The sequence below is a fragment of the Spermophilus citellus genome, assembly GCF_964194105.1.
Source record: "Spermophilus citellus genome assembly, chromosome: 7".
NCBI lineage: Eukaryota > Metazoa > Chordata > Mammalia > Rodentia > Sciuridae > Spermophilus > Spermophilus citellus.
This window is the reverse complement of record NC_138188.1, coordinates 99,223,935-99,251,616: the sequence shown is the minus strand read 5'-3', so window position 1 is coordinate 99,251,616 and position 27,682 is coordinate 99,223,935. Positions and strand designations below refer to the sequence as shown.

Here is a 27,682-nt window from a genome sequence, read left to right as displayed (position 1 = left end):
GTTTTTCTGTCTCTCATTCTCCCACCTTGCCTGTGTCTCGCTGTGTCCTGCTTGCTGTCTCTTCCCACACCCACAGGTGAGAAGCCCCACCAATGCAGCATCTGTTGGCGCTCTTTCTCCTTAAAGGATTACCTTATCAAGCACATGGTGACACACACAGGAGTGAGAGCATACCAGTGTAGTATCTGCAACAAGCGCTTCACCCAGAAGAGCTCCCTCAATGTGCATATGCGCCTCCACCGAGGGGAGAAGTCCTATGAGTGCTACATCTGCAAAAAGAAGTTCTCCCACAAGACCCTCTTGGAGCGACATGTGGCCCTGCACAGTGCCAGCAACGGGACCCCTCCAGCGGGCACACCCCCAGGTGTCCGCGCTGGTCCCCCTGGCGTGGTGGCCTGCACAGAGGGGACCACTTACGTCTGCTCCGTCTGCCCAGCAAAGTTTGACCAAATCGAGCAGTTCAACGACCACATGAGGATGCATGTGTCTGACGGATAAGTAGTATCTTTCTCTCTTTCTTATGAACAAAACAAAACAAACAAACAAAAAGAAATAAACAAACAAAAAAGCTATGGCACTAGAATTTAAGAAATGTTTTGGTTTCGTTTTTACTTTCTGTTTTTGTTTTTGTTTCTTTTCATTTTGTACTACATGAAGAACTGTTTTTTGCCTGCTGGTACATTACATTTCCGGAGGCCGGGTGAATAATAGTTTTCCCAGTCTCCCTCGGATGGTGGCCTTAAGGCCTGGTAGTACTTCAGGAGGTCCACTGGTTGGATCTCTAGCTACTGGCCTCTAAATACAACCCTTCTTTACAAAAAAAAAAAAAAAAAAAATCTTTTAAAAAAGTAAAAAAAAAAAAAAAAGAAAAGAAAAATTTTTTTTCACTTGTGAAGAGCACTACAAAATATATAACAAAATCTAAAAGGCCTACTGTCTTTAAGTACACCGCTTGCAGTGTTTCAGTGGACATTTTCACAATTCTGGCCGCTTGGACTTTACAGTAACCAGTTAAAACTGTGGAATGTCACTTCTGGTTGAAAACCCAGAGGAAAGGCCCTGCTGTTTTCCACCTACCACGTTGTCTGATTTCATAAAAGGGCTGTGGGGGTGGCAGGGGGAAGTGGGTTCAGGAGTGTGGGAAAGAACCTGGAATGGCAGCCTTCTCCCCCAGATTCTGCCGTGTCCGCACACCTGGCTCACCTCCTCCACATCCCCCCTCTCAGCAGAAGCCAGGAAGACTTGGAGAAGCAACAAGCAACAGTGGCTATCGTATTTATTCAGTGTCTTCGCTGAGCCTCAGCCTCAGCACAATCAAGAGGGACTTTCATGAAAGGCAGAAATGCAGATAAAACAAAGATATCAGAGATTTGCACCTATGTTTCTAGGTACAAGAGAAGGATTATTTCCAACAATCTTTGCAAAAAAAGAAAAAAAAAGAAAAAAGAAAAAGTGTCAGGATATATTCTTGTGGAAGAGAAAAAGAAAGGAATGGAGGGTGGGGGGAACAATAAAAAGTTCTCGAGGCTTTTTTAATTCAAAATTTTATAGAGGGGCAAAAGTGACGTTTACCAGATAGAATGCTGATTTTTTTAATATATTTACAACAGTATTTGTGTAAAAAAAAAACAAAAAAGTAAGATTGTTAAAAGTAATTTTTTTTTCATTTTGGTTTTGCATACACTGCCACCAATCCCTTCTCTTTTATTTTATTTCACACACATATATATATTTTTTTGGTAAGTCAAGACTGTTAAGGTTAGCGATACTGCTTCCAGATAGAAAGAATTAAAGGCAACTAAAGTTATATTTGAAAGAGAGGAAGGTTATTTTCTTCATATTTTTTTTATTTTTCTTAATTTTTATTATTTTAAGTATTGCCTGGGTTGATGAGGGCCTCTGTAGCCCACCCATCCCTGCTGTAATTTGAACTGCTGCTTTGTATTTTGATATGTAGTTTTTTGACTTTTAGCAAGCTTAAGTTGCTCCACTGAATATTTTTTTTCACTGATCCATCTAGAATTCTGTTCTCTTTCATGGGAGGGACTTTATCTTTTAGAAGCAGTTTTCTTGCTTCTCCAATATTTCATTGAGCTCTTATGAATCTAGAGTTTCTGTTGACTGCTTTTTTCTTTGATGAAACACTAGTAGTCTAGATGTCTTGACAAATGGGTTTGTCTCTTTTGTGGTCAGCCAGGAGGAGGACTTCACAGAGCCCATACCTCCTTCCCCCTTCAGAACCTTACAAGCACCGCTATGAGAAGCCTGTTACAAAATATGACACGTTGATGCCAAAATTACTTTCTTCCTTTCTGATGTCACCTTCTGACTCTTTCCACCATGGCTACGAGGGCTAAATAAGAAGATAATTCATTAGATGAGTTATTAATCTTTGCTTTTTGGAAAAGTCTTAGGGAAATCAACCATTTTCCTGATGCCAACATCCACCATTCAAAAGGCCACCAATCTACTGTATCTTTCCAGGTGCCACTCTCTCTTCCTAGTTGGGATTTCTCTCCTCGGTCTAATCAAGATATCATCATAGAGATTTTTCCATGGTTTTCTATTTCCAACAAAAATAGAACTTTTTAAACCTAATAATACTCCCAAAGTGAACAGCAGGCATATTTTAACATACTTAAAGGGAAAAGTCAATCTTGAAACAAAGCAAAAACATTAAACTACAACTTTAAAAAGAAAGGGGAGGATATTTTAGATTCAAAATTACTCTACATTTTAATTTAATTTTTCTTCTAATTTTCCTGTGTTTTATTTACAAAGTCCATGCAGCACATGAGGGAAAATCTTCCAAGGCAAGCAACTCTATAATGACTAAATTGGTTTTATTCATATATTTTAGACATTTGTTTAACTTGGATGTTTTCCATAAGTTCTTTGTGATGTTTAGTAGAATTCGTGCAACTGGAGTATTTGTGAGTTTGATTTGTCCTACGGTAGATATTTTGCTAGAAGTTTTAAAGTAGACTTGGATGGTAAACTGGCTACTGAGAATCACCCATTATGATTTCTAAGAGGAATTCTACCAAGGACACTGTATCTAAAACTGACCTGTAAAAGTCAATGAGAAACAGCTTCAGATATATGAAAAGTCCATTTTTCTATTGCCAATTTTGCCTTTTAAAATATCAATATTGACTCTAATATTTCCATTAGCCACCAATAGAGGGAGCATTAATTAACTATGCCATGGAATTGCTTGATATTTTGGAAAACAAGTCATTCAACCCATAAAATAAAAGATTAAAATTGAAGGGAAAAATTTTAAAGGAAAATGATGTGAAATCATTCAGCATCTTTCAAATGAAAGAAGGCCAAAAGACACTTTAAAATATTTTCAATTATTTGACAGTAATAGATTTAAAAAGTGTCTTTATGCTCACCTTAGTAGGCAGAATCATAATATCTCCAGAAAAGCTGATTTTGAGTGCTGTTTGGGTCATGTTTAGCTGACTGCTTCTCAAATCTGGGGGAGACCCATTTGCCTTAATGCTAATTTGCTGTTCTAAAAAAGGTAAGCAAGTGGGTTAAAATCCACCTTTTGTTGTAGAGCATGTAAAGAAAAAACTACAAGTGACTTGAAGCCCTAATGTTCATTCTTTCCTGGTAAAGAAAGTATCTCTTTAAAAAAAAAATATTGGGGGCCCCAAAAGAATTGTTAGTGATTTAATCACCACAAAATGGACCACCAGGTTTGGATGGCATAGACTTGTTCCCACTGTGTCTTTTCCTCCCAAACATGCAGCCTAAAATAATTGACAAATTGTTCTTTGAGAACAGGAGGAAACTAAATTGGAGTGGGAATTCTATCCTGGGGGAGCAAAGAAGCTTCTGAGAGGCTATTGCTGTATGTCTGGCCTCTAAAGAGCTGCTTTCCAGATTGACCCACATTTAGAAAATAAACAAGTCTGTACCTATTTCGAAAGAATGTAGATGCTTTCAGATTGCTAACCCACAATCACAAATAAACCATCACAAATATCTCAGGCAATAGAAAAACATATTTGGCCTCAAGATCAGAGAATCATTATGGATTCTTTAGTTTTTGTTTTTGTTTTTTGTTTTTTAGTTTAAATCCTATAATTTCTTACATTTAGACCTTGAACCTAGAATGCTATCAGTACTAAAAGAAAAGAAAATTCCTTTTAATAGCCAGGAAAAAGATAAGATTGAAGCAGATCTTCCAAATTTAAGACCTCTTAAGAGGAGTACAGGGAACAAGAACTGGCATGGAAAAGAACATTTTTTAGCAATTTATAGTTTTGAAAAGAATTTGCTGGACAAAAGAAAGGGAAAAAGTCCAAAGGGAGTGTTTATCTCAAGACATTAAGATATACTCTATGAAAAATAAAATCTTCTTGCACCAAAAACATTGGTAGTATCTCAGTATAGTGGGCAATTTTTTTCCTATTAAACACCAATATTTGTGCATAAAAGACCCCCTAAGTATATAAAATGTAACCCTAAAAATGAAATAATTATAACACATGGGTTCTACAATAGGGAAAGATTGAAAAACAAGCCAGCACCCTCCCCCCAGAAAAAATTGAATTATTTTTTACTATATATTTTAATTGAGTTGTAAACTTTCACTCCTTATAACACTTTTATAGACCTCTCCCTTCCCGAGTTCCTAATACTTTGAATTTATTTGTGTCCAGAGTATGCATAGTGAATTCCCAGCTCATTCACAGGTGCAGACCATTCCCTTCTCCTAGCCACCTTAAGAGGTAACAGTAGCTCTTAGCCTTAGAAAGACTTGGGGTTTCTTTATTAAGAAGTCACAGAGGTTTCATTTGTATCATCATAATATTCTATAAGAACCAAGAAAACCTTTTCAAACCTATGAACAGGGAGAATTTGTGCATTCTGATAATGAAAAACGAAGAGGCTTCCTCTGTGTTTGTGTCACTTTAAGTTCTAACACCTTGCCCCACAAATACTTCCATCATGCAAACACATAAGCACTATGTACCCTGCTCATGCCACCAAATCAGTGTTTTCTCTCGTCACACAATCAAAAATGAGGTGTGTCCCTTATCAAATCCCTCAGATCCCCAGGAAAACATAATAAAGGCTCACATTGCTTACTTGTAGAGAAAACTCGGTGATGCTTCTAACACCTTTTGCCCTTAGGAAAGGGGGAAGTGAGGTAGATCTGGCTGGGCACGATAGATGTGCCCCTCCTGGAACATTCCTCTGTTGTTTCTGAAGATGTTATTTGATTAGTTGGGGCTGGGGGCAGGGGATATATGATTCTGCAGAAAAGACATCAGATGGTGGCATCAGACCTGCCTCTGCTATAGCCGGTGTATGCTGCAGACAGGGAACAAAAGGAAGGTGACATGCAGAAGCAGACACAACCTGAGATGCCCTGGGGACCGAGAACAGGAGGAGGCTCTTTCTGTTGTGACTTGATTCTTAAAAGAAATCTTCTAAAAGAATTTATTAATTTAGTAATGAGTTGAAGTCCAGGGTAATGGAAGCTCTGGGGAAGAGAACAAAAGAATTGCAAAATATATTCAGAATTTGACAATACTAAACCAGGAAACATCCAATAGCAAAACTAGGAAATTTGGCAAGAGGTACTTAGAGAAATCTCTGGGTTTTTCCTTGGGTAGGGTCAACAGAGTTTCTTTTGAATGATTTCTGACTCTGAGAAACTTCTTTACTCATTAGAAAAGAACATTATTTAAATAATCAATTTTGTTCCCCAGAAAAAAGAAATTAAAAAATAATAATGAAAGGGAGAAAAAAATAGAACACCAGAGACAGAACCAAGTGACATAGCCACAAACAAAAGAGGGTGCACGAGAATTTCAATAGACCCCTTAAGACCACAGAGAAAGCAAAATGACCCAGTGGCCCAGGTTCCCCCTCTCAGTCTTCAGTGAATCAGAAAGCCTTGAATGGACCCAGTCACGGGGCTTTCTGAAACTAGACAGCACTTCCCAATGGGACCATCACAACCTTTTTCTCCTTTCCATGTTTTTCTAAAGAAAAGTGTTGTTTCCTTAGGTACACAGAAAATAGATTACGTGGGGCAAACTTTCCAAAGCAATCTCTGCCCAGTGCTCTAACTACATAGGAGGACAGAAAGGGGGCACAAAAAAAGAGGCCCTTTGGAGAGAATATATATATTTTATTTCCAAAGGCTTTCTGCATAACATTCTTATTTCTGATGCCATTTAAACCCCTCCAAGAGGAAAGATTGTGGTGACTTCGTGTTCCTGTAAACACAGCATGTGGAAACTATTAATCCAAAGCATCATTTCTAGCATTGGGTATCAAGATGATCAGCCTGACCACAATACCCCAAAGATTTTCTAAGTCTCAGAAGACCTTTTTTTCCTCCTTGAACACTGAATCCATAGTAGTCAGAGGTGTATATGAGCAGATCCCAGGAAGTGACAATGAAACAGTAGTATTTTTCCATTCTTTTTAGGGCAAATAGGTAGAAGATGACTGCTGCATAGCACTAGTTCTTTTCCAGAACTAAGTGTTTCCTCCTCACTGAATGAGAGGTAAAAATGCCCTGGGTCAAAACAAGAAAAATAATCTTTCCACACCACTGAAACAATCTGTCATTCCAGTAGCTTCTTTAGGCCCCACCTGTTGCTCCATAGACAGAATACTTTCAGACTAAATTATCTAATCTGAAGTGACCTCAGTTAAGGTATTTTCACAAGTAGCCACTTATAGTACAGAATTATTGCCTTAAGTCAGAACTCCCAGGGAAGAGGACAAAAGACACAGAAATTGGAAGACTGTGAAGAAATGGACATTTCTTGCTTTTTAGTAGTTGCATTATGGCAAAAATAAGCCCTGTTATGACTGAGGACTCTAGAAGCAGTGACTTCTTGGGAAGGCACCAAAGTTGTCCAGAGTTGGCCATTCTCAGGAAGTGGCTGGTATTTTCTCTCTACTCATTTTCATCGATAGGTCTGGACTGAATGTAAAACAAACATCATATTGCTAAATAGTGACTCCCATAAAGCATGATCACATGTCCCTGGGATGCCGGTTTCAAATATTTTCTTAACAGGGAGAACAATCCCAACCAAAAGCTTTCTTTTTGGTGTATATCTCTCAACTCTTTTCCCTTTGGGTTTTGGAGTGCATCTGTTTTATCTGGTGGTTCTTTGTAAGTGCAAACTCTGAAATTGCACATCTTCAGTGACAGAGCATAATCTGCAGATCATGAACAAAATCTAGCCACCATCCTGAGAGTCTCAGCTTCTGGGATATCTGTTTGGGATATAAGAGTCCCTACTTAACCCTCTTCAGATTCAGAGATTCCTTGGTTCAGAATGCCTCAATGAGAGGCTGATACACCTAAGACAGAAAAAAAAAAATTAACCCCATTTTCAACAGGTACCCACAACATCATTGCAGTTTATATGTAGATTCTAGTAATGAAAGGGTCTTAACTCATCCAGTGTGGCAGAGCTATTGTCCAGAATGTCTGTACATCATGCATGTGCACATGCATGTGCATATGCAGTGTGAGGTGCTCTTAGTTCAAAACTATTCCACATTCATATTCTCTAGTGACAGCAAGAGAGATTTTGGAATTCCAGATAGAAGTCAAAGGTCTAACATATCTCACATACCCGCTTCTGCTCTGTTGCCTTAGTTGGGTACATCAGTATCTGTGATGAGGCTTAAGGGCATTCTGAAGGAGCCCAACCATCAATAATTTCTACTTAGCCCTTTGATGAGAAACTTGAAAAAAAATGCTACACTTCTATTGGATTTACTGATGTGTATGTGCATGTGTGTGTTTGTTTATATTTATTGTTGTCTGGGAGTGTGTGTGTACCTCTCAAAAGAAGCACACACAAGCAGAGGTCCTGGTACATAGATGCAGTTGTCCCTTCCCACTATTGTGCCCAAATTTGTGGCTCCCTTCCCAGGAAGTAGTCACCTGCCCACTCTTGCCTTTTGCAGTGTTCTGGAATTGGAAGAAATTAAAGTAGTTTGTTGACCCACAGAAAACCTACAGGGACATGCTGTTTTCCTCCAGAAGAAGGTGAAACATAAGCACCCAACTGGGGAGCAGAACAGAGGGAGTAGCAATTGAGGGCACCTTACCAGGTCTCTTGGAGCAGGAGGGATATTGAAGTCAGGCAGGCAAGGCCCATGCAAACTTTGGCTTGAGCCATCCATGGCTCAGAGGCCTCCATTTCTTTCTTTTCTGAAACCCAGTGTATGCACACACTCACACACAAGAGCCCACATGTGCATTTTGACTCCCAGATGAAACCTTCCTAATGCTGCCTGCATTTGCAGGATCTTGTCATCATTCACAAACTGTCTCCTGAAACCAGTGTGGCCTTTGCCAAAGTCTTTCCAGGAGTGGGTTGTTTACCATGTCTAGCAAACCAATAGACTATCAGGGGAATATTTGAGGGAAATCTCTAAGAATTGATGGCTCTTGTCCATCTCAAACATTAAAGTAGAATGTCACTCTAGTGTAATATACTGGATAAATGGACCTGGCTCTTGTAGCTGACTCTTATGGCTTGGTGGTCTGGAAACAGTCAGATTCAGTTTTTTGACTTCATGCCCTCCTTTTTCTAGATGGTTTATTGTTTTTTATGACACGTAGATTATTTTTACTTTACAGATTTCAGAGGACATTTTTCTTTCCTCTTCTATTTTGGTGACTTCCCCCACCCCATGAAGTAAGGCTACTTACAATTGCAACTTTTTTGTTATTAAAAAATGTATATTGTCTTTCTATATCCAAAAGAAGTCTGTGACTGTAATCACAGGTATTTCTTTTTACTGGAAAAAAAATGAGTTTTGTTTTTGTTTTTGTTTTTAATTAACAGTACTAGTGACTTTGTGGAAGAATATGAGTTACTATTTAGGTATGCTTACTTAAGTACAGTACACTACATTGCAGTATTTCTGAAACCTAGAAACATACACACTATATATAACAACTCTATATTGAAATATATATTACATTATATTCATTTTGACTTTTGAATCTGCCTATGATCATGAGTTGATTGACATATTATTTCTTTGCATATATCACCCATCACCAACCTGCTGCAGTTAATCTGGTGCATTTAATAATAATCATTACTGCTCTAGTTTGCTTTTTATATTATCAGCTTCAGTATTGTCTTTAGAGGATTTTAGGATTTTTTTAAAGCTCAGACTTAGCAAAATGTAGGAAAGTGAAAACTTTTTTTTTTTTTTTTTTTTTGGTGTGGCTAATGCAAAGAGGGTTCATATTCTAAGTGATCTTGTTGAGCTGACCCTCTCAATATCTGAAGAACAAAAGTGCATATGAATGTATCTGTGATTTTCCCCTCTAGGACTGTCATTGTCTATATTTGCTTCTAAAAATATGACCAAGGGGCTGCACAACCTTCAATAACCTGACCAAATAACACAGGCTGCATTTCAAAGGGCTGCTCTTGTGAGAAGCACAGGACAGGGAAATGCCTAGTTGTCTCAGCTGTATTTTCAAACATTGATTTTAAATACCAGTTCCTTACTGACTACTTTCTGTTTTCAATATGCTTACAATTATTTTAACAAGTCTTCAACATTTCCCTGGAGGTAGTTTGGCAATATAGTGTTCATCTTCCCAGGAGATTTCTTTTTAAACTAAACCCAGACTTTGAGGAACTTTTTATTGACAGAGGCTAATACAGAGCTCAGAAATATATATCACATTTTTCCATCTTCAGAATCCATAAAATAGTGGCTCTTGAGTATCTGGTCCTCAGAATCTCCTCTTGCCCAGTAAGATGGGGATTTGGTGCCTTTCCTCTTGAACAGGCCCAAGGAACTTTCAGAAGTCAGGCATCCTGTCTTCCTGTATAAGAATTACTTTTAGATAGTGTTTCGAGATTAAAGAGTTCCTTCAGCTTCCCTAAGCTCTTCAACCCAATGGCTGGGAAATGTCAGAGTTGGATCAGCTTTTCATCTATCTTGGGCTCATGAGACCTGTCTAATTCCTGCCATTCTATATTCAGGACAAAACAAAACAGCTATTCATCAAACTCTTTCCTCAGACCAACATTAAGGTTTCTCAGTGTGAGCATACCAATTCATTTCTTCTGTCTTCCCTCAGAGATTATTTCTGATCCCATCCTAGCCTGCCATACCTGACCAGCCAGTGTCTGCCCCTACCCTGACCAAGCTCTCCCTAGTGTCCTGAAACGCATTAAGGCACCACCCACTCTTAGTCTGCTTTGAAAGGGTGTACATTGAGTCTAAGAGTGAAATCAACAATGTGTTCTCCATTTTCAACTAAACACATTTCTACTAGACAAATATGATTATGAATTGACCATTAGTGAAGCTGTTCATTCTCCAGAGAGCACATACTCTCCAAATTATATCCAATTTGTATCACATTATATTTCTCTTTCCTTTTCCTAACCTGCTCTATTTTTTGTTTCTTTTTAAGACTACTATGAATTACCATTTGTCTCATCACTGACCCCTCAAAAACTCCAGTACTAAATTCTGATCCCTGACTGTTCATTTCTCTTCCTTCCCCCTACCCATTCTGAATGTCCTTCTTGCAATGAGTTCATAAACTTGAAACTCGTAGGCAGAGTGAAACCTGTCTTCATTTTAGCTCCAGATTTTAAAAGTTGTCAATATTCTTTTGAGAGTGGGAGGACCTGAGTCACAGTTTTAAATGTCAACTGTACTAGCTGAGATCATTAATTCCTCTCACCTTCACATCTGGCCAAAGATAAAGAGAAAAGTATTACTGTGTTTCTTTTTTAATACCACAGTTTTCAAATTCTTGATATGAGTAGACCATCTCTGAGAGAGAAAAATCACTAATGTTGACTATTTCAACCCCTGCTAATACTTAACCAAACATCATGTCTATCAGAGACTAGATTTACAGGAATCTAAAGAAAGGGGTAACATTTCAAAACAACTTTGGTAACTGTTGAAGCTCTTCTCAAACAAGTAAAGCCACTTCTACCTAAATGTATTGCAGAAAAAATTAGGAAGAATTTCTTATTACCTTTTTGAAAAAACAATTATCAGTTAGCCTAGAAATTTGAGCAGTAATTTACTTAAGTATGAAAAGATCAATAAAGATTGTTAAGTGTATTTTGCAACCAGAGGTGGCTTAAACATACACTTAATATGTACTTAAAGAAAATATTAATAAGGCTGGATGGATACTCTAAGGGATGTACAGTATATACTGCCCAATTCCGAAATACTCAACCATGTAATTTTATCATTGTGCTAGATCTCATTCCAATGAATTTTAACTGTTTGATCTTCAGATCATTTTCCAGAAGACTGATACCATTCTGTGTATATCCCTTTCCAGATGCTTTTAATATCTTCTTCACAGTAGCCCTTTAACAGTCTTCCCTTTTCAGTCTGATGTCCTTGCCATGGTACCACATTGCCCCTCAGCTCATACAAAGACAAATCTTGTGACAGGTAGAGCATTGCCTGGTTTTAAATGCACAGGGCGTATAGTTTCAGGTCTTGCTTGGCCCACTAATAAACAGAATCAAGATTTAATATGATAAATGTATTCTTACTTGACTTTAGGCTTGACCCAGCTTTTGTCTTAATCAAACTAATTTGTAGCATCAACTCACCATAGAGAGCAAGGAAATGAATAGACGGTCCAAAAGACCTCCTGAGGCATGCATCTAGCAGGAAAACAATGTTTCTTAAAGCCAATATTGAAGTTGCTTAAAACTATGCCTTTCATTTGTCATGTTCTTCTAATCAGTTTTATCTCTTTTCTCTTCTTTTGTTCATTCTGACTCCTGGTATTGGTTTTTAAAGTGTTCTTTACCTAAAATACCCTATACCCTTCTTTGCAGGCATTGCTGTGTGAAGGAACAAAAGATTCTTTTCTAAATTCTTAACTATTATCATGTATATGTGTAGTAGGAAAGGATCTGGTCCTGATCTATCCCATCTGGTCCAGTTAAGCCAGGTTGCCTTTTTGACATTATTCCTTCCATTTTCCCAAGAAAACTTTCAACCCTGATACCTGGGACTTCTCACCACAACCCCTGTGTTAGCCGCAGATTAATGTCTAAATCTCTTTTAATATTCTAGAGCTCCAAGATGTGAATTTCATATAGTTTGTGAGCCTCCTGTTTTTCCAAGCTGACACCTGTCAGGAGCACCAACAGCCCTAACATTAACTAATGCAGCAAAATAATGGTCAGAAACACTATAGTATATAGTGTTTGGGCGATTAGGGAGGGATTTTTTTCTTTTTTTCCCCATAAAAAGCTTGCTTCTCCCCGCCCCGCCCCATGCCTTTCAGAAAGTCTGCATCTCATTTTACAGATATGTAGTTTTAGTATTTGCAAATATAGCTTAGGAGATTGAGACTGGTAGCAAACGAGTTTATTTTCTGCACTGGACTTTAGGACAAGTGTGCACAGATACAATTCCTTCAAAGAAAGTGAAACATGGTAAAGCAAAGGGATAATACTTCTACACATTAAAACAGTTGTTTGCTATCTCTAAACCTTGATTTAAGCATAATTATATTTTTTTTAGATTCTGAAACTGGAGGAATGTGTATTTTAGTAAAGTTTGTTTGTTGATTTGTTTCTTTTCCTTTACCTTTTTCTTCTCAAGTTAGTGAAAAATTTTGATCCTTTAATTTGGTACTGTCCATGGGCAGTCTAATGAATCCCCACCACCACCATAGTTATTTTCCCCTTAGCAAAAAAGCCTTCTATCTTACCATCAAGGAATTGTTCCTCCATGAAAAACCTTTGTTTTTCTAATGGCACTTGAGAACTTTGAGGACAGAAATTCTCTCTATGCTTTGAGCATAGAATAGTTAAAAACTATTCCTTGAGGAAGAAATCCTTTTTGCCCAAACTAACAGGTTTCCCGCCAAAGAATGAGAATTGATTGCAGATGAAGGTCATGCATTTTATACTACAAATCCTTCTTGCCTTCTCAAATCTTTTCTGGAATAAGGATAGAGATAAATTAATTTAATTCAATTGCCCTACAGATGTTTCTTATTAGCAACTAGTACAGAATACCCAGCAAAGAAAAAGAAAGGGTGCTAATAAAATGTCAAATTCGGTTGATCTATAGATTTTTATAATTATATGGATTTCTTTTATCTTAATTCCAAGACTCTGTGTGTTCATGAGGTCTGAAATAGAAACTTCCATTTCTCCATTGCTTCTCATCTCACCCACCACCCAGGCACTGGAGATGGTCATAAGAGGGAGATTGTAACTGCATCACTAGTACTTCACCTGTCCACATCCCATCATCGCAGAGGAAGAAACATTCAAGTGAGAAACTATTTTTAAAAAAAGGAAATTTTAGTCTTCATTTGAATACATACTGTTTTTCAACCCAGTTTACAAATAGGCTGACAACCTTTTAATAACCTGTCTATTGTTCTATAATTTACATTCTTGACTCAATCTTTAAAATAGTTGCAATTTCAATTAAGTGAGCAGAGACAAAGCAAAGAGAAGAAGCAGGACAGTGTGATGGAATCAAATTCTATACCATCCTGGATTGCTAAAGCCAGCTTTCAGGATTACCAGAGGAACTTGTTGAAACTCTTCCTTGTCATGGCTGCCTGTCATGGTCTGATGAGTTAGTATGATAACTACACTTAATTGATTCAAGACTTCTCTGAATGCTTTTAAACTCATCTAAAAAATTTGTAGCAACCCTTGACTATTCCTATACCTAATCTGCTTTCCAGGGTACATGAGGAGCATTCAGGAAGATAACTGAAAATAATGACTTAAATTTGAATTAAGATTTTGCTATAAACTGAAGTGTATTTGGTGTATTCTAGAAGAATCTTTGCAAAACAAAGATAGTTACTATACTTTTGCTATCCTCGGGACAAATCTTGATTTGGAATCACCTGTAGATTTGTCGTAGAAAATTCTCAAAGGTATTTGCAGCAGTTGAATTTCTTCCTTAAGTCCCATTGATTTACACTTCAATTTTCCTGAGGGAACTGTTAAGCTATAAATTAAGGGTAATTTGCATATATCTAATTAAAATTGGCTTTTGCACTATTGTTGAAAGAGTTGTCATTTTCAGAGTACATGAAAGGAGGGACTTTTAGTAATCCTCATCCTGTGTGGCAAACGAAGGTGAGAAGCTGATGATAGAGAAAATCAGTGATACTTTGCTGACCCCAGTATGCCATGCTCCTTTGTTTGTACAATCTATTCTAAACTGCACAGCGATTCACCTGAAACTCCCAGCACATGTGTGGGTCTGAGCAGACAAGCAGGTTCACATTCGCAGAGTAGCAATTCAGACAAAGTGAAGAGACAGAGTCAAAGGCAAAACATTTCTCCAGAATCACTCATATTGTCACATCTCAAACTGATTCTAGATTCATCTTAAGCAAGAAGTAAGCTCCTTAAGAAATCCTACTATGAATGTTTTTTTTTCTTGCTAAAAAATACAAGAAGTGATACAATACTATATCTTCATTTTGGTGTAATAATTCTCTTTCATATTTAATAGTTGTACTTTTTGCTTGAGTGTGTCATTGAGCTATTTGAACCAGCTTTCAATCCATTATCCTGAGAGGGGACTTGAGAATTTCTGTGTATGTGTGTGTATCTATATCTGTGTGTAGTCAGGGAAAAAAGTGAATAGAAGGGGAATGAAACAAGGGAAAAGTGGTCAATGTAGGAAAATGAGCACTCCTAGTGCTCTCTGTGTTAGGTAAGGTGACTGTTGCCTATAACCCTTGAAGAGGAGCTGATTGCACTATTCAAAAATAAGAGCCCAGCATTGTTAAATTTAGGACCTGTTTTGGGAAACAGGAAATTTTTGTCTTTTTCTGTACCCATTTCCCTTAGTATTGGAGCCATTTGACATGATAAAAACCATTAAATAAAAACCACTAATGACCTTTGCATTAAATAGCTCTTTTCCTCTTCTAAATAATACCCCTGATTTCATTTGACTACTTCCCTTTATTTTCTGGCTATCAGCTTCATGTTTTACAGAGTAATACATAGGTTCATGCTAGTTGTTTCTCTCTTTTGAACTGAAAACAGGGACAACAAAAGAGATGATTCACAGAAGTGTAAGGTGAAGTCTGAATTTCCCACTTTTGTAGCACTGATATCTTTTAGGAAGAGCTGTTTGGGGTTGAACTTTGAGTCCCCCTTTTTTTTTTTTTTTTTTTTTTTTGCACTAAGTATGACTGACTGCACTGCACTGCACTACTGAAATGTATTTACTTGTGCTTGGAGAAAGTGTGTTAGGAAAGAAAGAGGAAAGGTATAAAATGAGAAACATCGCAAAAATGGAGGGTTATTTCCATGCTTGGTCTTAGGAGGATTAGTGAGAATCTGTGGAATTTTGCCAACCCTTGTTCAAGCCTAGAAACGGCCACACTGATAAAAACTTGTTTTCTTATTGTAAAAAAGCTGGTTTGTACAGCAAACAGAGGGTGTTCAAGAAGAAATTTACCCAATGTTGTTTCCAGCTAAGCTTTCATTAAGAGTTGAGATAGCAAGGAAGCTGGCCAACTGAATGTGGAAGTCTTCATCACGTAGCCCTGGCTGGTGCATGTTTCAGTGTGACAGAGGGCAGTGGTACCTGCTCCTTACAATAAATAAATAATCTTGTTCACATTAGGATATCCTTTCACCCTGAGCATACTTTTCCATCCCTGGGTGAAACCTAGATTAGGCTAACCAAAGAGGAAGGTCATGCATGTGGTAGAGTCCTTTAGGATGACAGTAAGGGAACAGTGCAATAAACACTGAGAACAGTGAGGTGAAAGGTTTATTTTGAAACAAGCTAGGCCAACTTTAAAATTGGAGAAAGGGTTGGAGGACTGATCAGAACCAACCATATGCTCCATCACAGACTATCCTTAGTAAGAAGAGACCTTAACAGTGCCTAAAAGTTTAGCTTTGAGGTTTCCTTTTTTTCCTAACTTTTCTTTGTTGGATTTATTTTTATTGGCTTTTTTAATCTTAGAAGCAATCAGTTTGACAGCTCTTTAGTAATTCTTAATAAAAGAATCTTTCATCACAGGAAAAGCAATAGATTGTGTGGGGAATAATGATACAAGAGTGAAGATGCTAAGGGACTCTTCCAGAACCCAGGGTGGCAGCTTTGGGAACTTCTGGTTCTGGAAGAAAAGATCACAACCTGTATTGACAGCTAACATTGAATTTCTCTGAACACTATCACATGGGAAGGCATCAATTTTGAAAACTCTCAATTGAGGCCTTTTTCCTAAAATAACAACATTGATATCTGTCTTTTTCTCTCTCCTTCTTACCATCCGTCCAAGTCTACCATTCCAAGTTAAAAAAAAAAATTTAAAGAAGTTGTTAGCCTTGCTGGAGATCTTTCAGAACTTACATTAGCAACCCCTTAAGAATTCAAGGCATTATCTCAGTTTTAAATAAGAAACTTTCAATTCAGAGCCCTTAACAAATACGTACTGGGTAAGCACTAAGAGGACATGACTACACCAAACCAAAGCTATGGAAAGAAATAGTTGACCTTTTAAGATAGACTCATATTAACTGTTCTAGGATACTTCTCTTGAGGTTTTGGGGAATAACTTCTTCCTTGAATCTTGCATACCCACTCCAGTTCTGTCACCAAAGATTTTAATCTCCAGAACCCAACCTTCTCTCTCACAGACAAAAGTACTACAGTAGTCTCAAGGGATATGCTTTTGGTGGTCAAGGGATACTACTTTGGTTTTCCTTCCATTCACAGTGCTATTAACAGGAGACCCTGTCACTGGAGGAGCTACTGAATTGTCTTTATGACTTAGGGTTTGGTGAGGGGTTTAAAAAAATAGAAGAAAAAATACAAGCTAGTACTTGACACTGTTCACTGTCTTTAGTAGTCATGACCTGGAGACTGATGGAGAGAAAGAAACTTCCAAGGAAGAGAGTGAACTTAATCTTTGGATCATTAGTGAAACATAAGGCAGCATGTGCGTATGTACAGGTAGAGGCTCTGCATGGTCAGGGCCAATAGTAGTGGCCAATGAATGCAAGTCTTGAAAAACCTGGGTCTAGGTTTTGGTGTGGTTGCTGGAGTGATTGAAATGCCCAAGCCCGTGGCAAGGAAATGCTTGGAGGCTGATCTGTTGTGATAGTGCCTTTCTTGTCGTAGCAAGTACTAGATTAATAATTTATTCACATATGCTTTTCTGGACCATTGCCCCCAGTCTTCTGAGGAGGTCTGAAAGGATAGTACCCATTTAAGATGAAGGGATAGGATATTGCTCCTGGAATGCTGTGATTTGCTAATATTTGCACTAGATTCTAAACTCTCCTTTAAACTGGAGCAACTGAATGAGAGAAAAACCAAGGACAACTCAAAAGTTTAAAAATACCAAAAGCAGTATTTTATGACTAATGCCATTTCTCCCCTTCCTCTTCTCTTCTCCTTCCTCCTCCCTTTCCCCTTCTCCTCCTCATCTTCTTTCTCTTTTCCTTCTCCTTCTACTGGAAGAAAACTTCACATTTGTTGATTACCAAGCTAAATTCTTACCAATTCTTTTCCTTCTTTTATTTTTTTCCTGCAATGCTCCATCAGTGTGAATCAACCACCAATTAGGATGAGTTAGTGTAAAGAGCCTTTGCCATTACAACTTTGCTCATCAAGTGCAGGCATCCATGGCCATCCAGTTCTTAGGAGGCCAGCAAGCATGAATATTATGTCAGCAGCTGAGCGGACACGTATTTGGTCAGAAGACATTGGGGCCTATAACTCATCCTAAAAGATGCTTATAAAGAAGGAAACCAATGTGTCAAAGCAAACAGATGAAGGTAGTGCCTAAGGTTTGGCCATTTTCCCCCTCTGTGTTCTTTCCCATCGTACCACAGTGCCCTCTCTATCACAGTTAGTTTCATCTCATATGTATTACCAGAAAAATTCTTTGGTTCCTTGGTTTCTATCTTTATCAGTGGGCTGGGAACTCCTCCAAAATTAAAAAGAAATAGCATTAGCAGCTCCCCATGACCAGCCAGTTTCTCAAATACTATCCACCTGGTCTCATTGAGCAGTGGATATCTCAGCTAAAATGACTTGGAAGCTTTGACAGGCTCAACCACCTGTCTACTTTATTTTAATTTTGTTTTCATTTCTATTTGAATTTTGAGTGAGGCTATGGAAGGGTGGGAATCATGGGAAAGGTTTGGAGACTGCAATTCTAGGGCATAGCGTGTCAGGAGTTTATATTATCCAAAATATATCCTTCTATACCTGTTTTTGGTTTAATCTGTTGCCCTGATTATCATTTCTATTACATTTGTGGTTATTTTTGTAAGAATAGAGTCCATTTGCTATGTCTATTTGAGTACTTTTTTTTTCTATTTTCCCCACATGGATGCAGTACCAACCTGTTAATGAAATATCTTTTTATTATATTATTAATATGTAATTCTACTGTAGACCAAAAATATAAAAACAAAATTTTTCATTTTAAAGATATAAATAACTAATGAGTAAGAGTTTAAGGATTGAAAGAAAAGACAGAAGAGCAGTGGTCAACTATGTTGAGTTAGAAATCTAAGAGTAGCCTTACCTATTTTTTAAACAGTGCTTGCCAATCATACCATAGTTGGGAGTATATTATCTTGGCTTCTTCATGCTTATGTTCTATAATTTCTTGTTTGTTTGTCTGTTTTCTTTGATGTAATTGAGGTTGTACATCATGCTATTTTGGGCAATGCCTGATTTTATTATATTGTACTTTTATCAAGTCATTTCTTTTAGAAGAATGAGGGGAAACATTTTATTTCTTCTTTAATTTAAAATTTGTTTAATGCACTGGAAATAAAATTGGACACATTTCACTGTTTAAAAATCAGAAACAAAACAAAACAAAACCATGAAGAAAAAACTAGCAAGCAAATAAGCAACAGGGGGAAAAGTATCAAAAAAAATCTGTTCGTACTGAATACGCATACGAACTGCATCCCACATGAATGCAGTAAATATCATCAAGAAAGAAAACCACATAGTCTAAACTACAATGCTAAAAATATTAAAGGAACCTGGGTTCAATGGGAATGGAGAAAATAGGGCATTCCTTTGCAATCAGAAATCTTGTCATTGTTCCAGTTAATACCTGAACAGGTTAAATGTGGAAAAGATTATGAAGGAAATAACCTCAGCCTTCCTCATACCACTGAAGTTCTGAGTTACTTTTTATCATAGGCTTCAGCTCCATTTTGAGAAGAAAACAACACACACACACACACACACACACACACACATACACATACAATGTGTGATAAAGTATTTTGTATGTATGTGTACCATACACCTATGGACACACTTCAGTCCTTTGACTGCCTATGCACTACCTCACGCATTTCTCTTTTGTGAGGATTTTGCAGAGGAAGGTCCTGCAACATGGGAGACCATTAATGACTCATTGAGCATTGATATATGCTAAAGATGTTCTTGATCCAGCCTGTTCTTCTTCAGCGTTCCCCAATACCAACAGGGCTAGTTAACCCATATGAGTGTGCCGTGGAAGGAAGGACAGAGGTATTTCTCTTAATCTACCAGCTACATTATTTGTTTAATGTTTGCTGGGTTTTTCTGGGTTTTGTTTTGTTTTTGAATAGGGGTGGGAGTGGATGTAACTTCACAATCTTAATACAGTAAATGTTTTGCATCTTCCATGTTTTATGCAAAAACAGACATTTAAATCAATAAATAATTGTGCCCTAGACTGAAAGTTAATGTTTAGGAGAGGAAAATAATTGTTGGAATTTTTTCTACATTTTTTTGTGAAGAATCTTTTTTGGAAAGGAAGGATACATATTTTTGTTGTGTAATATTTTCTATTTTTGAATGCATTTTATTGGTACAAGACTGTTTTTTTGGTGAAGACATTATTTAAAAAAAAAAAAGAAAAAAACTAATCGAAAAGTTTGCCCTTAAGGATATGCTGCAGTTTTGAGGTTAAAAAAAAATAACTGATTCAAGATGCGTGTTAAAAGTTGGGATTATATTGTTGTTTTTTGTAATTGTTACAAGAAGAAGTTTGTACCCACTGCTGTTTATTTTGTTTCAGATGAGTAAGTAAAGGGATTGTTCTTGTTTTATTCTTTTTTTAGAGAAAAAAAAAGCTATTTATGAAATGTCAAAAACACTGGACTGTGAGTTTAAGTGTGGAAGCATTTACCACCCTGTGTCTTCAACCAATTATGGGAAACCCCTTTTCTCTTCCCCTCCGCCTTAGCCTTGCCAAATGAGAAAAATATAACAGCTCTCAGATGATCGAAGCCACCGAAGCCCTGCTTTAATTTTTATGGTTTGAAAAAGTTGGAAAACCAAAGTTAAATTTGTTTCTGAAATCCCACTGTCCATAGCCCTTTTTTTGTATGACACAGCCGCTTGGCTCTGCCTCTTCATCTTGGATCATCGCCTTCTTAAGGACTGGGGCCAGCTCTGATACAAAGAGAGGCATAAAGGTGGTGAACCTGAGAGCTGAGGTCTCCGGAAGTAAAATGTGAGTGGGACCTCAGCCTCAGGAGCAGCCACGCTGTCCCGTCCCCAGACTGCTGGAGAGCGCACTGCTAACCATGCTCCTTCACCTTCTGCTTCTAAGACTCTCCTGTCACCATGGTTCTCTAGAATGGCTCTGCCTTTCTCACTAACCCACATTCCATGGATGGGAGGGGGGCAAGGATCCAAATGAAAGAAGGGTGGGTGCTGTGAAAGCACCCCTGCCCAAGGGAGGCAAGGCAAGGGACCACTCAGCACAAGGGACCTTGCCGGCTTCCCCTTTGATTCTGTAGATTGTCCATCCATCTGCTCACTGTGAAGATGAAGAGGCAGTGGGCCTTCGGTTGAACAATAGCTTTTCCATATTTTTTCAACATTGAAAAAATAATTTTTAAAAACTGTGATATTTTTTTAAAAAATCATTTGGCTGGAGGGAAGGGAAAAGGGAAACACCAAAAGCTGTAACATGATTAACTGGAGATATTTAACTGGGGCACTTTCTAGACCAAGACAAACAAATTCCTTTCTGGACCCTAAAGCAGCCAAATCTTGAGACTGTCAATGACAGAAAGCTGAAGAGAGGCCTCCATTTCCTCCTTTCTCCTTTCTTCTCTCTGTCTCAAAATTCTCTCTTGTTCTCTTTTCCAACTTCCTTTGGACTACTGTCCCAATGGCCCTCAGCCTCCCACTTCATGTGTGCAAACACCCCTCCACATGCGCACGCACACACACACACACATACTTGCAAAATACCATTTTTCTTAAGGATTGTGGGACCGAATAAAATCACGTGCCTTCATTTTTTCCTTTTATAGTTAGATGAACCTCTTCCTTTATACAATGTCTTTTTAAATTTTTTTTTTTTTAATAACAGAGGTTGAAGTGTTAGTGGAGGACTTGGGCATCATTTGAGAAGTCATTTCTGTTTAGCACATTAAACACAAACATTTCAACCCTTTCACAACATTCTTTGGACATTTAGAGCATCAAGTAATCAGATACCCGATAGCCTAAATCCATTTGATTTTAGAGCAATTCCTGAAATTTCTATTTCATAGACTTTAATCTTATCAAAATGAGGTGAGCAATGGCAGGCTGCCTTGTTCTCCCGACTTGGTGCTTTTGCTTGTGGTGGGGTGGGCAGGGGAGTGGGAGTGTGGGTATGTTTAGACAAAGGGTGCATTCCTAAGACCTTTGGTGCTGAAGGGCCTCAAATTCCTTTCAGAGACTGTATTCGACACACTTTAAGTACACACAAATGAATGGTATCACATGCAATATTTAAATGGAGCAATGGGAGAGGCTCTTTGAAATGGGGTTTTGCATCTTTTTGTGACATTTTGATTTCTCTGGTGCCTTATTCCTACTTGATGCTGGCACTCACATACCCACAGGAAACTGACAAAGAAGTCAGCCTCGGGAGTGGGGACTATGGGTGATGCTAGAGCACACGGGGGGGCCACAAGGAGGTTGGTGTCAGTTGATGGTGAAGAAGCTAAACGGCCTTTCTTAGCTGAAGCCAACCAGGGACTGCACAAACCCATTACAGTCAGAGTTCACAATTCCAGCGTGCACACACAACACATTCATTCTTTCTCATCTGAACTTTCCTTCCTTCTTCCTTTTCTATCTCTACCTTCTCACAAAGGTGCTGCTGCTGCTGCTGCTGCTAAGGTGCCCGAAGTCCAGAATGCCCAGTAATCACTCAGGCACAAGCCTGGCACTGCCACGTCAGCCCCTGGCATGAACAAACCCAGGTTTCTCTTGCTTGGGGCTGAGAACTTTCAGATTTTTCTCATCAAAAATGTTTTCCAAGGAATCAGTGGATTACAGTTATTCTGCATTGAAAATGCACTTTAAAAAAATAAATAAAAGCTCCAGACTGTTTAAAATATACAGAGGGAGCAGGGGAAAGATAACCATGTGCTAGTGTCTGAACCCAGTTCAGTTTATCTCCAGTTGAAACAGTATACACTATATTATGTATAAATGTATACACATTTCCTATATATATCCACATATATATAGTGTATATATTATACATGTATAGGTGTGTATATGTGCATATATACACACATGCACATAACAAAATCAGATGCTCATTACAAATCCAGATGCTCATTACAAAACCAGATGCTACACAAACAGCAGCAGAGGAAACAAGGTTGGACTCTTGCAACAGATCACAAAAAATAAAAACAGCTACTTGCAGTGACTTTGGTCATTTCTGTAGGTTCATAAGGAATGGATTGTAACAAAGAAAAAAGGAACAGTGTTAGTGAAAAAGGAAAAATGGGCGAAACCATCTTGATCCAATGGGAATGCAGTAATGTTCTATACCATTTCATCAGTTATTTCTTTTAGTCATGTTGATTTGATTTCAGTTCTTGGCTATTAAAAAAAAAAGTTATCAACTCAAGTGACCACAACCAACTGAACAAAACAACTACAGTCAAAGCCCTTTTCAGAGGAAGATGTCAGAAATCTCAAAACCCTTGGCCTGGCTCAGAACTACCATGTGCAAATCAGTACTCTCTTAATGTTTGAAATAAAAACTGAAAAGAAAAAAAAAAAACTTTTCGAAGCACCTTAATGTGGCCATCCATTTGAGGAGTGGGTGCCACTTTTTTCTTTGAGCACCTTATTGCCGTGTTTTGCTATCTGCTGTCTTTCTGTTACCTGTTGGCTGAATGGCTAGCTGTTAACATACACATGTGCACAGACCAGATACCTGGGCATGTGTGTTCTCAATGAAGGTTACTGTGGTGACTGCTGAAAGGGGAACCCATTTCCTGATTTTCCCACCACAGTGTTGTGATAAGATTCAAAGAAACTCTTTTCCCTGCACAGAAATGTTTCTTGTCACATTGTATCTTAGTATGACATGGAATATGGTCCCTTTTTTGCAATTGCTACTGTACACACACACACACACACACACACACACACAAACACACACATTGTATATTCAGACCTAAAATACACACACACACTGTATATTCAGACCTAAAATACACACACACACATACACAATTCATTCGTCCAAGTGATATTTCCAATGTCCGTGTGGGTAGCACTGTATATGCAGCTTCCATTTCCCAGTGCATTTTGAATGGAGGGAAACTTTTCTAATCAGAATGTCTTTTCAGACTGAACAACAACGAATTGGGGAAGAGTTTGGAAAGAGAGGAAAGGAAAGAGAGCTTTAAATTGAAAGAATAATTTCCTAAGAGGAGGCTGGGCTGAATGACTGCAGACTCTACCCTTCAATCTTTGCAGGCGGGCATGGAACATTGCTGGTACCAATCTGTGTGCTGTATAAATCCATGAACTCACACATCCATCCATCAATATGTACATGGTTTGGGATGAGCAGGTCAATAGTTTTGAGAGGGAGTTTGTTCCTTTTTTTTTTCTCATTATACTCTTAACTTGTCGTCAGTTATCAAACAAACAGAAAAAAAATTGTTTTGAAAAACCTTGCATACGCCTTTTCTATCAAGTGCTTTAAAATATAGACTAAATACACACATCCTGCCAGTTTTTTCTTACAGTGACAGTATCCTTACCTGCCATTTAATATTAGCCTCGTATTTTTCTCACGTATATTTACCTGTGACTTGTATTTGTTATTTAAACAGGAAAAAAACATTCAAAAAAAAAAAAGAAAAATTAACTGTAGCGCTTCATTATACTATTATATTATTATTATTATTGTGACATTTTGGAATACTGTGAAGTTTTATCTCTTGCATATACTTTATACGGAAGTATTACGCCTTAAAAATACGAAAATAAATTTTACAAGGTTTCTGTTTTGTGTGGAAGAGTAATTGATGTTGCTAAGAATGATGTTTGTTTTTTGGGGTTTTGTTGTTTTTTTTTTAAATGTTACCAGCACTTTTTTTGTAAGTTTCACTTTCCGAGGTATTGTACAAGTTCACACTGTTTGTGAAGTTTGAATATGAAGGAATAATTAAAAAAAAAAAAACTCTTCTCCTGGTTTCCATTGGTGCCTTCTTCATGTGGTGGCCATGGCAATGTCTGTTTGGGGCAGCTCTCCACATGTTTTTTACACTTTGGGGTCTAGCTATAGTCTGAGATTATGCAAATAGAGGACTGTACCTGGAAGGTCAAAAAAATAAATCAATATATCAGTCCTCTTGATACAAGCAGTAGGAATCACAGGACTGGTGATACTGAACTCACTTTGGGGAAATACCAGACAAATTTGGTCATCATCCTACACCAGTCCAAACTTCAAAATGATGACAAGGCTCATTTACTACTGTATAAACCCATTCACATTTTTGTCTTTTCTCACATGAAAACCAACATCTATCTGCTGTGGAAATAACCAATCCCACATGGCACTATGCCCCCCTACCCTCATGTCCCCTCATCACTGTTATGCTGAGAATCTATCACAGAGCCTCCTTTTTATCTTTTGGGGTTCTTGGATCTATATGCAAAATAGAAACATTATGGCACAAAGTATATCTCTATTCGAAGATTTAAGAGACTAAGAGATTAAGAGACTCCTATTTGTTCCCTACACCCTTTCCTATACGTGACTGTCCCCATAGGTGCTCTCTAGTCTCCCTGTTCTCATAGAAATTGCTAATGTGAGGAGGCAAACACATCTTTTTTTGTTTCTGGTGAAGACAACCCATTGAGCATCTGTATTTCGCTCAACACCATGCAGAGCATGAATGCAAAGGAAGAAATTATTACATTCTAATAAACCTTAAGATCTAGCAGCTAGAAATACAGGTTCATATAAAATCAAGAGGTATATTATACTCTCAGACTCTCAGTGCCATGGGAATTTATAAAATAACAAAAGATGACAATGGCTAGAGTAAATCAAGAACGTATCTAAGTAATAAACAATCTAGTTTGGTGACTCAGAAGGACATTAGGCTTTGAGTTGGAGGAAGTGAGTGTGGTCAGCCATTTCCCCTAGTGTGAGGAGCACAACAATCTCCAGATCTGAGCTCAGGGGCCTGCAGAGAATTCCAAAAGAGACCTCTGGAAACCTCTTCTACACATGAACACATCATGGTGTGGTCTAGGCAAGGGCTATGGTCATTGTAAATAATGCATACACTATTCAAATGGCACTGTAATAATTTATAATTTAATAAATTAATAATAGTTTATAATTTCATCCATAGTCATAACTACACTGTGAACATTGTAAGGGAACTATTATTATATCAACTTCTAAGACAGAGGTTCAGAAATATTTTTTGCTAATGTAAAACAATTAATATAATAGAGTTTAAACCAAGGTTTTTCTGAAATCAATGGTAGTTACACACCCCAGTATTTCTTAAACTTGAGAAATACATATACTCCTAGGAAAAAATTTCTCCAAGAACTCATGGGAGGAAGTTTGATTATTTTTGTTATTTACTAATAAATTAATAATATAATGCATAATTATATTTTTATTATAAATATTCTTAAATTGACTCAAAGGTGATATCAGATAAACCTGTTATGCTTATAGCTCAAACAGAATTTTATAACCTAAGTTACAAAATAAACACAAGTAAAACTATAAAATTAATTACATTCTCAATAAAGTTAATTTAATGCTTTAGATGATGCTTTGCTGACTCCATCACAGCTCACAAAGTGTGCTGCTAGCTTGACATATTTCTTGAATTCAGCATCCCTCCTCCACAGTGTGCAAAGTGAAGACAATCCTCCCTCCACTTTCTCAGTATGTCAGCTACTGCAAAATCTTTCACTGCTCCAACCACCTGTGGCAAGTGAATCATTTATGAATGAAGCCTTTGCACCTTGAAATCAACTTGATTATAAACACAGAGACTGAAAATAATGCAGCACCCTGTTATAAGAAGTCCATCAATAGTCAAGATATGTTTGATTTTTTTTTAAAGATCATCATCTCACTTAAAAAACAAAATTTGTAAATGCTTACAGGTGCCTCTAGAACCCATGCTCTATGTGAAACTCTTATGTTTCCTTAAGTCCCAGGTTTTAAGGACATTGATTCCAGATTCCTTGGTTATTCCCAAAAGGTTTGTTGCCCCTTGGAAACTTCTATAGCATGAACAATGCACATGCCCATGGCTCACAATACAATACTAATTATTAACGTAGCATTTTATAGCTTACAAAGCAGTCAACCACATTCTTAACCTCATCCTTTTAAAAACCCTATAAAGTAGGTATAATTATTACCATTTTACAAATGAAGTTACTGAGACTCTGAAAGGTTAACTCATCCAAACTCATGAAGCTAAACTGCAGAGATCAGTACTTGGACCAAGTAGTCCAGTTTCTAGTCCAATATACAGTGTGGTTTCTTTTTGATCTCTATATAATCTATTAGAGTTTTAGTTCCAGAAAAGATGTTCTTTACAACCCACATGAAATCAGAATGAATACTGTCCTGGGAAAGTCCTATGGTGAAAATATATTCCTGCTAACACCATTGAATTGCAAACTTCCCAACAATCCTGGCCTTGTCTACAGGAGCTGGATCATTAAGCTACCTCAGATAGCTTTGGGAAGAACTAGAAGAAAATAAATGCATAGCCTGCTTTTGACTTCATACTTGGTCTTAATCAGAGAAAGGACTCAGAAGAATAAGGGAATTTTGATGTCTCTTCCTGGTAGTGACCCTGTTAAAAGCTTAACAACTGTCGAGTCATCAAATGTCTATAAACACAGCTATCTGTGTTTCTTCCATATGCAAGGTAGTTACTATAGTTGTGATATCCCTATCCACCGGTCCTGTATCATTATTTACATTTAAATTTTAGTTGGTTAAAATTGACTGAATTTCCTTTGTCACATTTGCCAGATTTCAAGTTCTGTATAGCCTCATGTGGCTAGTGATTTCCATATTGGACAGCATGGACAAAGAACTTTTCTAGAATCATAGAAAGTTCTACTGGACACCACCATCCTATATGCTACCTTATGCAAATAATTCTCACAAACATCAAGTATGTTCTGACTTCCAGAAACATGGGCTTTTGCCACACATAAGGTTCCATTGGGCCTCTTGACAGTTGTGTTTTGGAGTTTGTGTGTGTTTGTGGTGGTGGGGGGTGGGGGGAGACTACTACTATACTCAGTAAGCAGGACTGGGAAGAATCAGACGACTGAAAAAAACTCACAC

General features: G+C 37.7%; 1 protein-coding gene across 5 annotated transcripts in view; it reads left to right on the top strand.

The window, feature by feature from the left end:
• Window positions 1–16,721, top strand: part of ZBTB20 (zinc finger and BTB domain containing 20) — a gene marked incomplete at its 5' end in the record, with an annotated part of 843,452 nt that extends 826,731 nt beyond the window's left edge. For all 5 annotated transcript variants that reach the window (XM_081300928.1, XM_081300926.1, XM_081300925.1 and 2 more), the window contains one exon: window positions 77–16,721. In XM_081300928.1, the coding sequence (XP_081157054.1) occupies window positions 77–498 (422 nt within the window). In that variant the 3' untranslated portion in view covers window positions 499–16,721. The remainder of the gene's footprint in view (window positions 1–76) is intronic.
• Window positions 16,722–27,682: the final 10,961 nt, after the last annotated feature.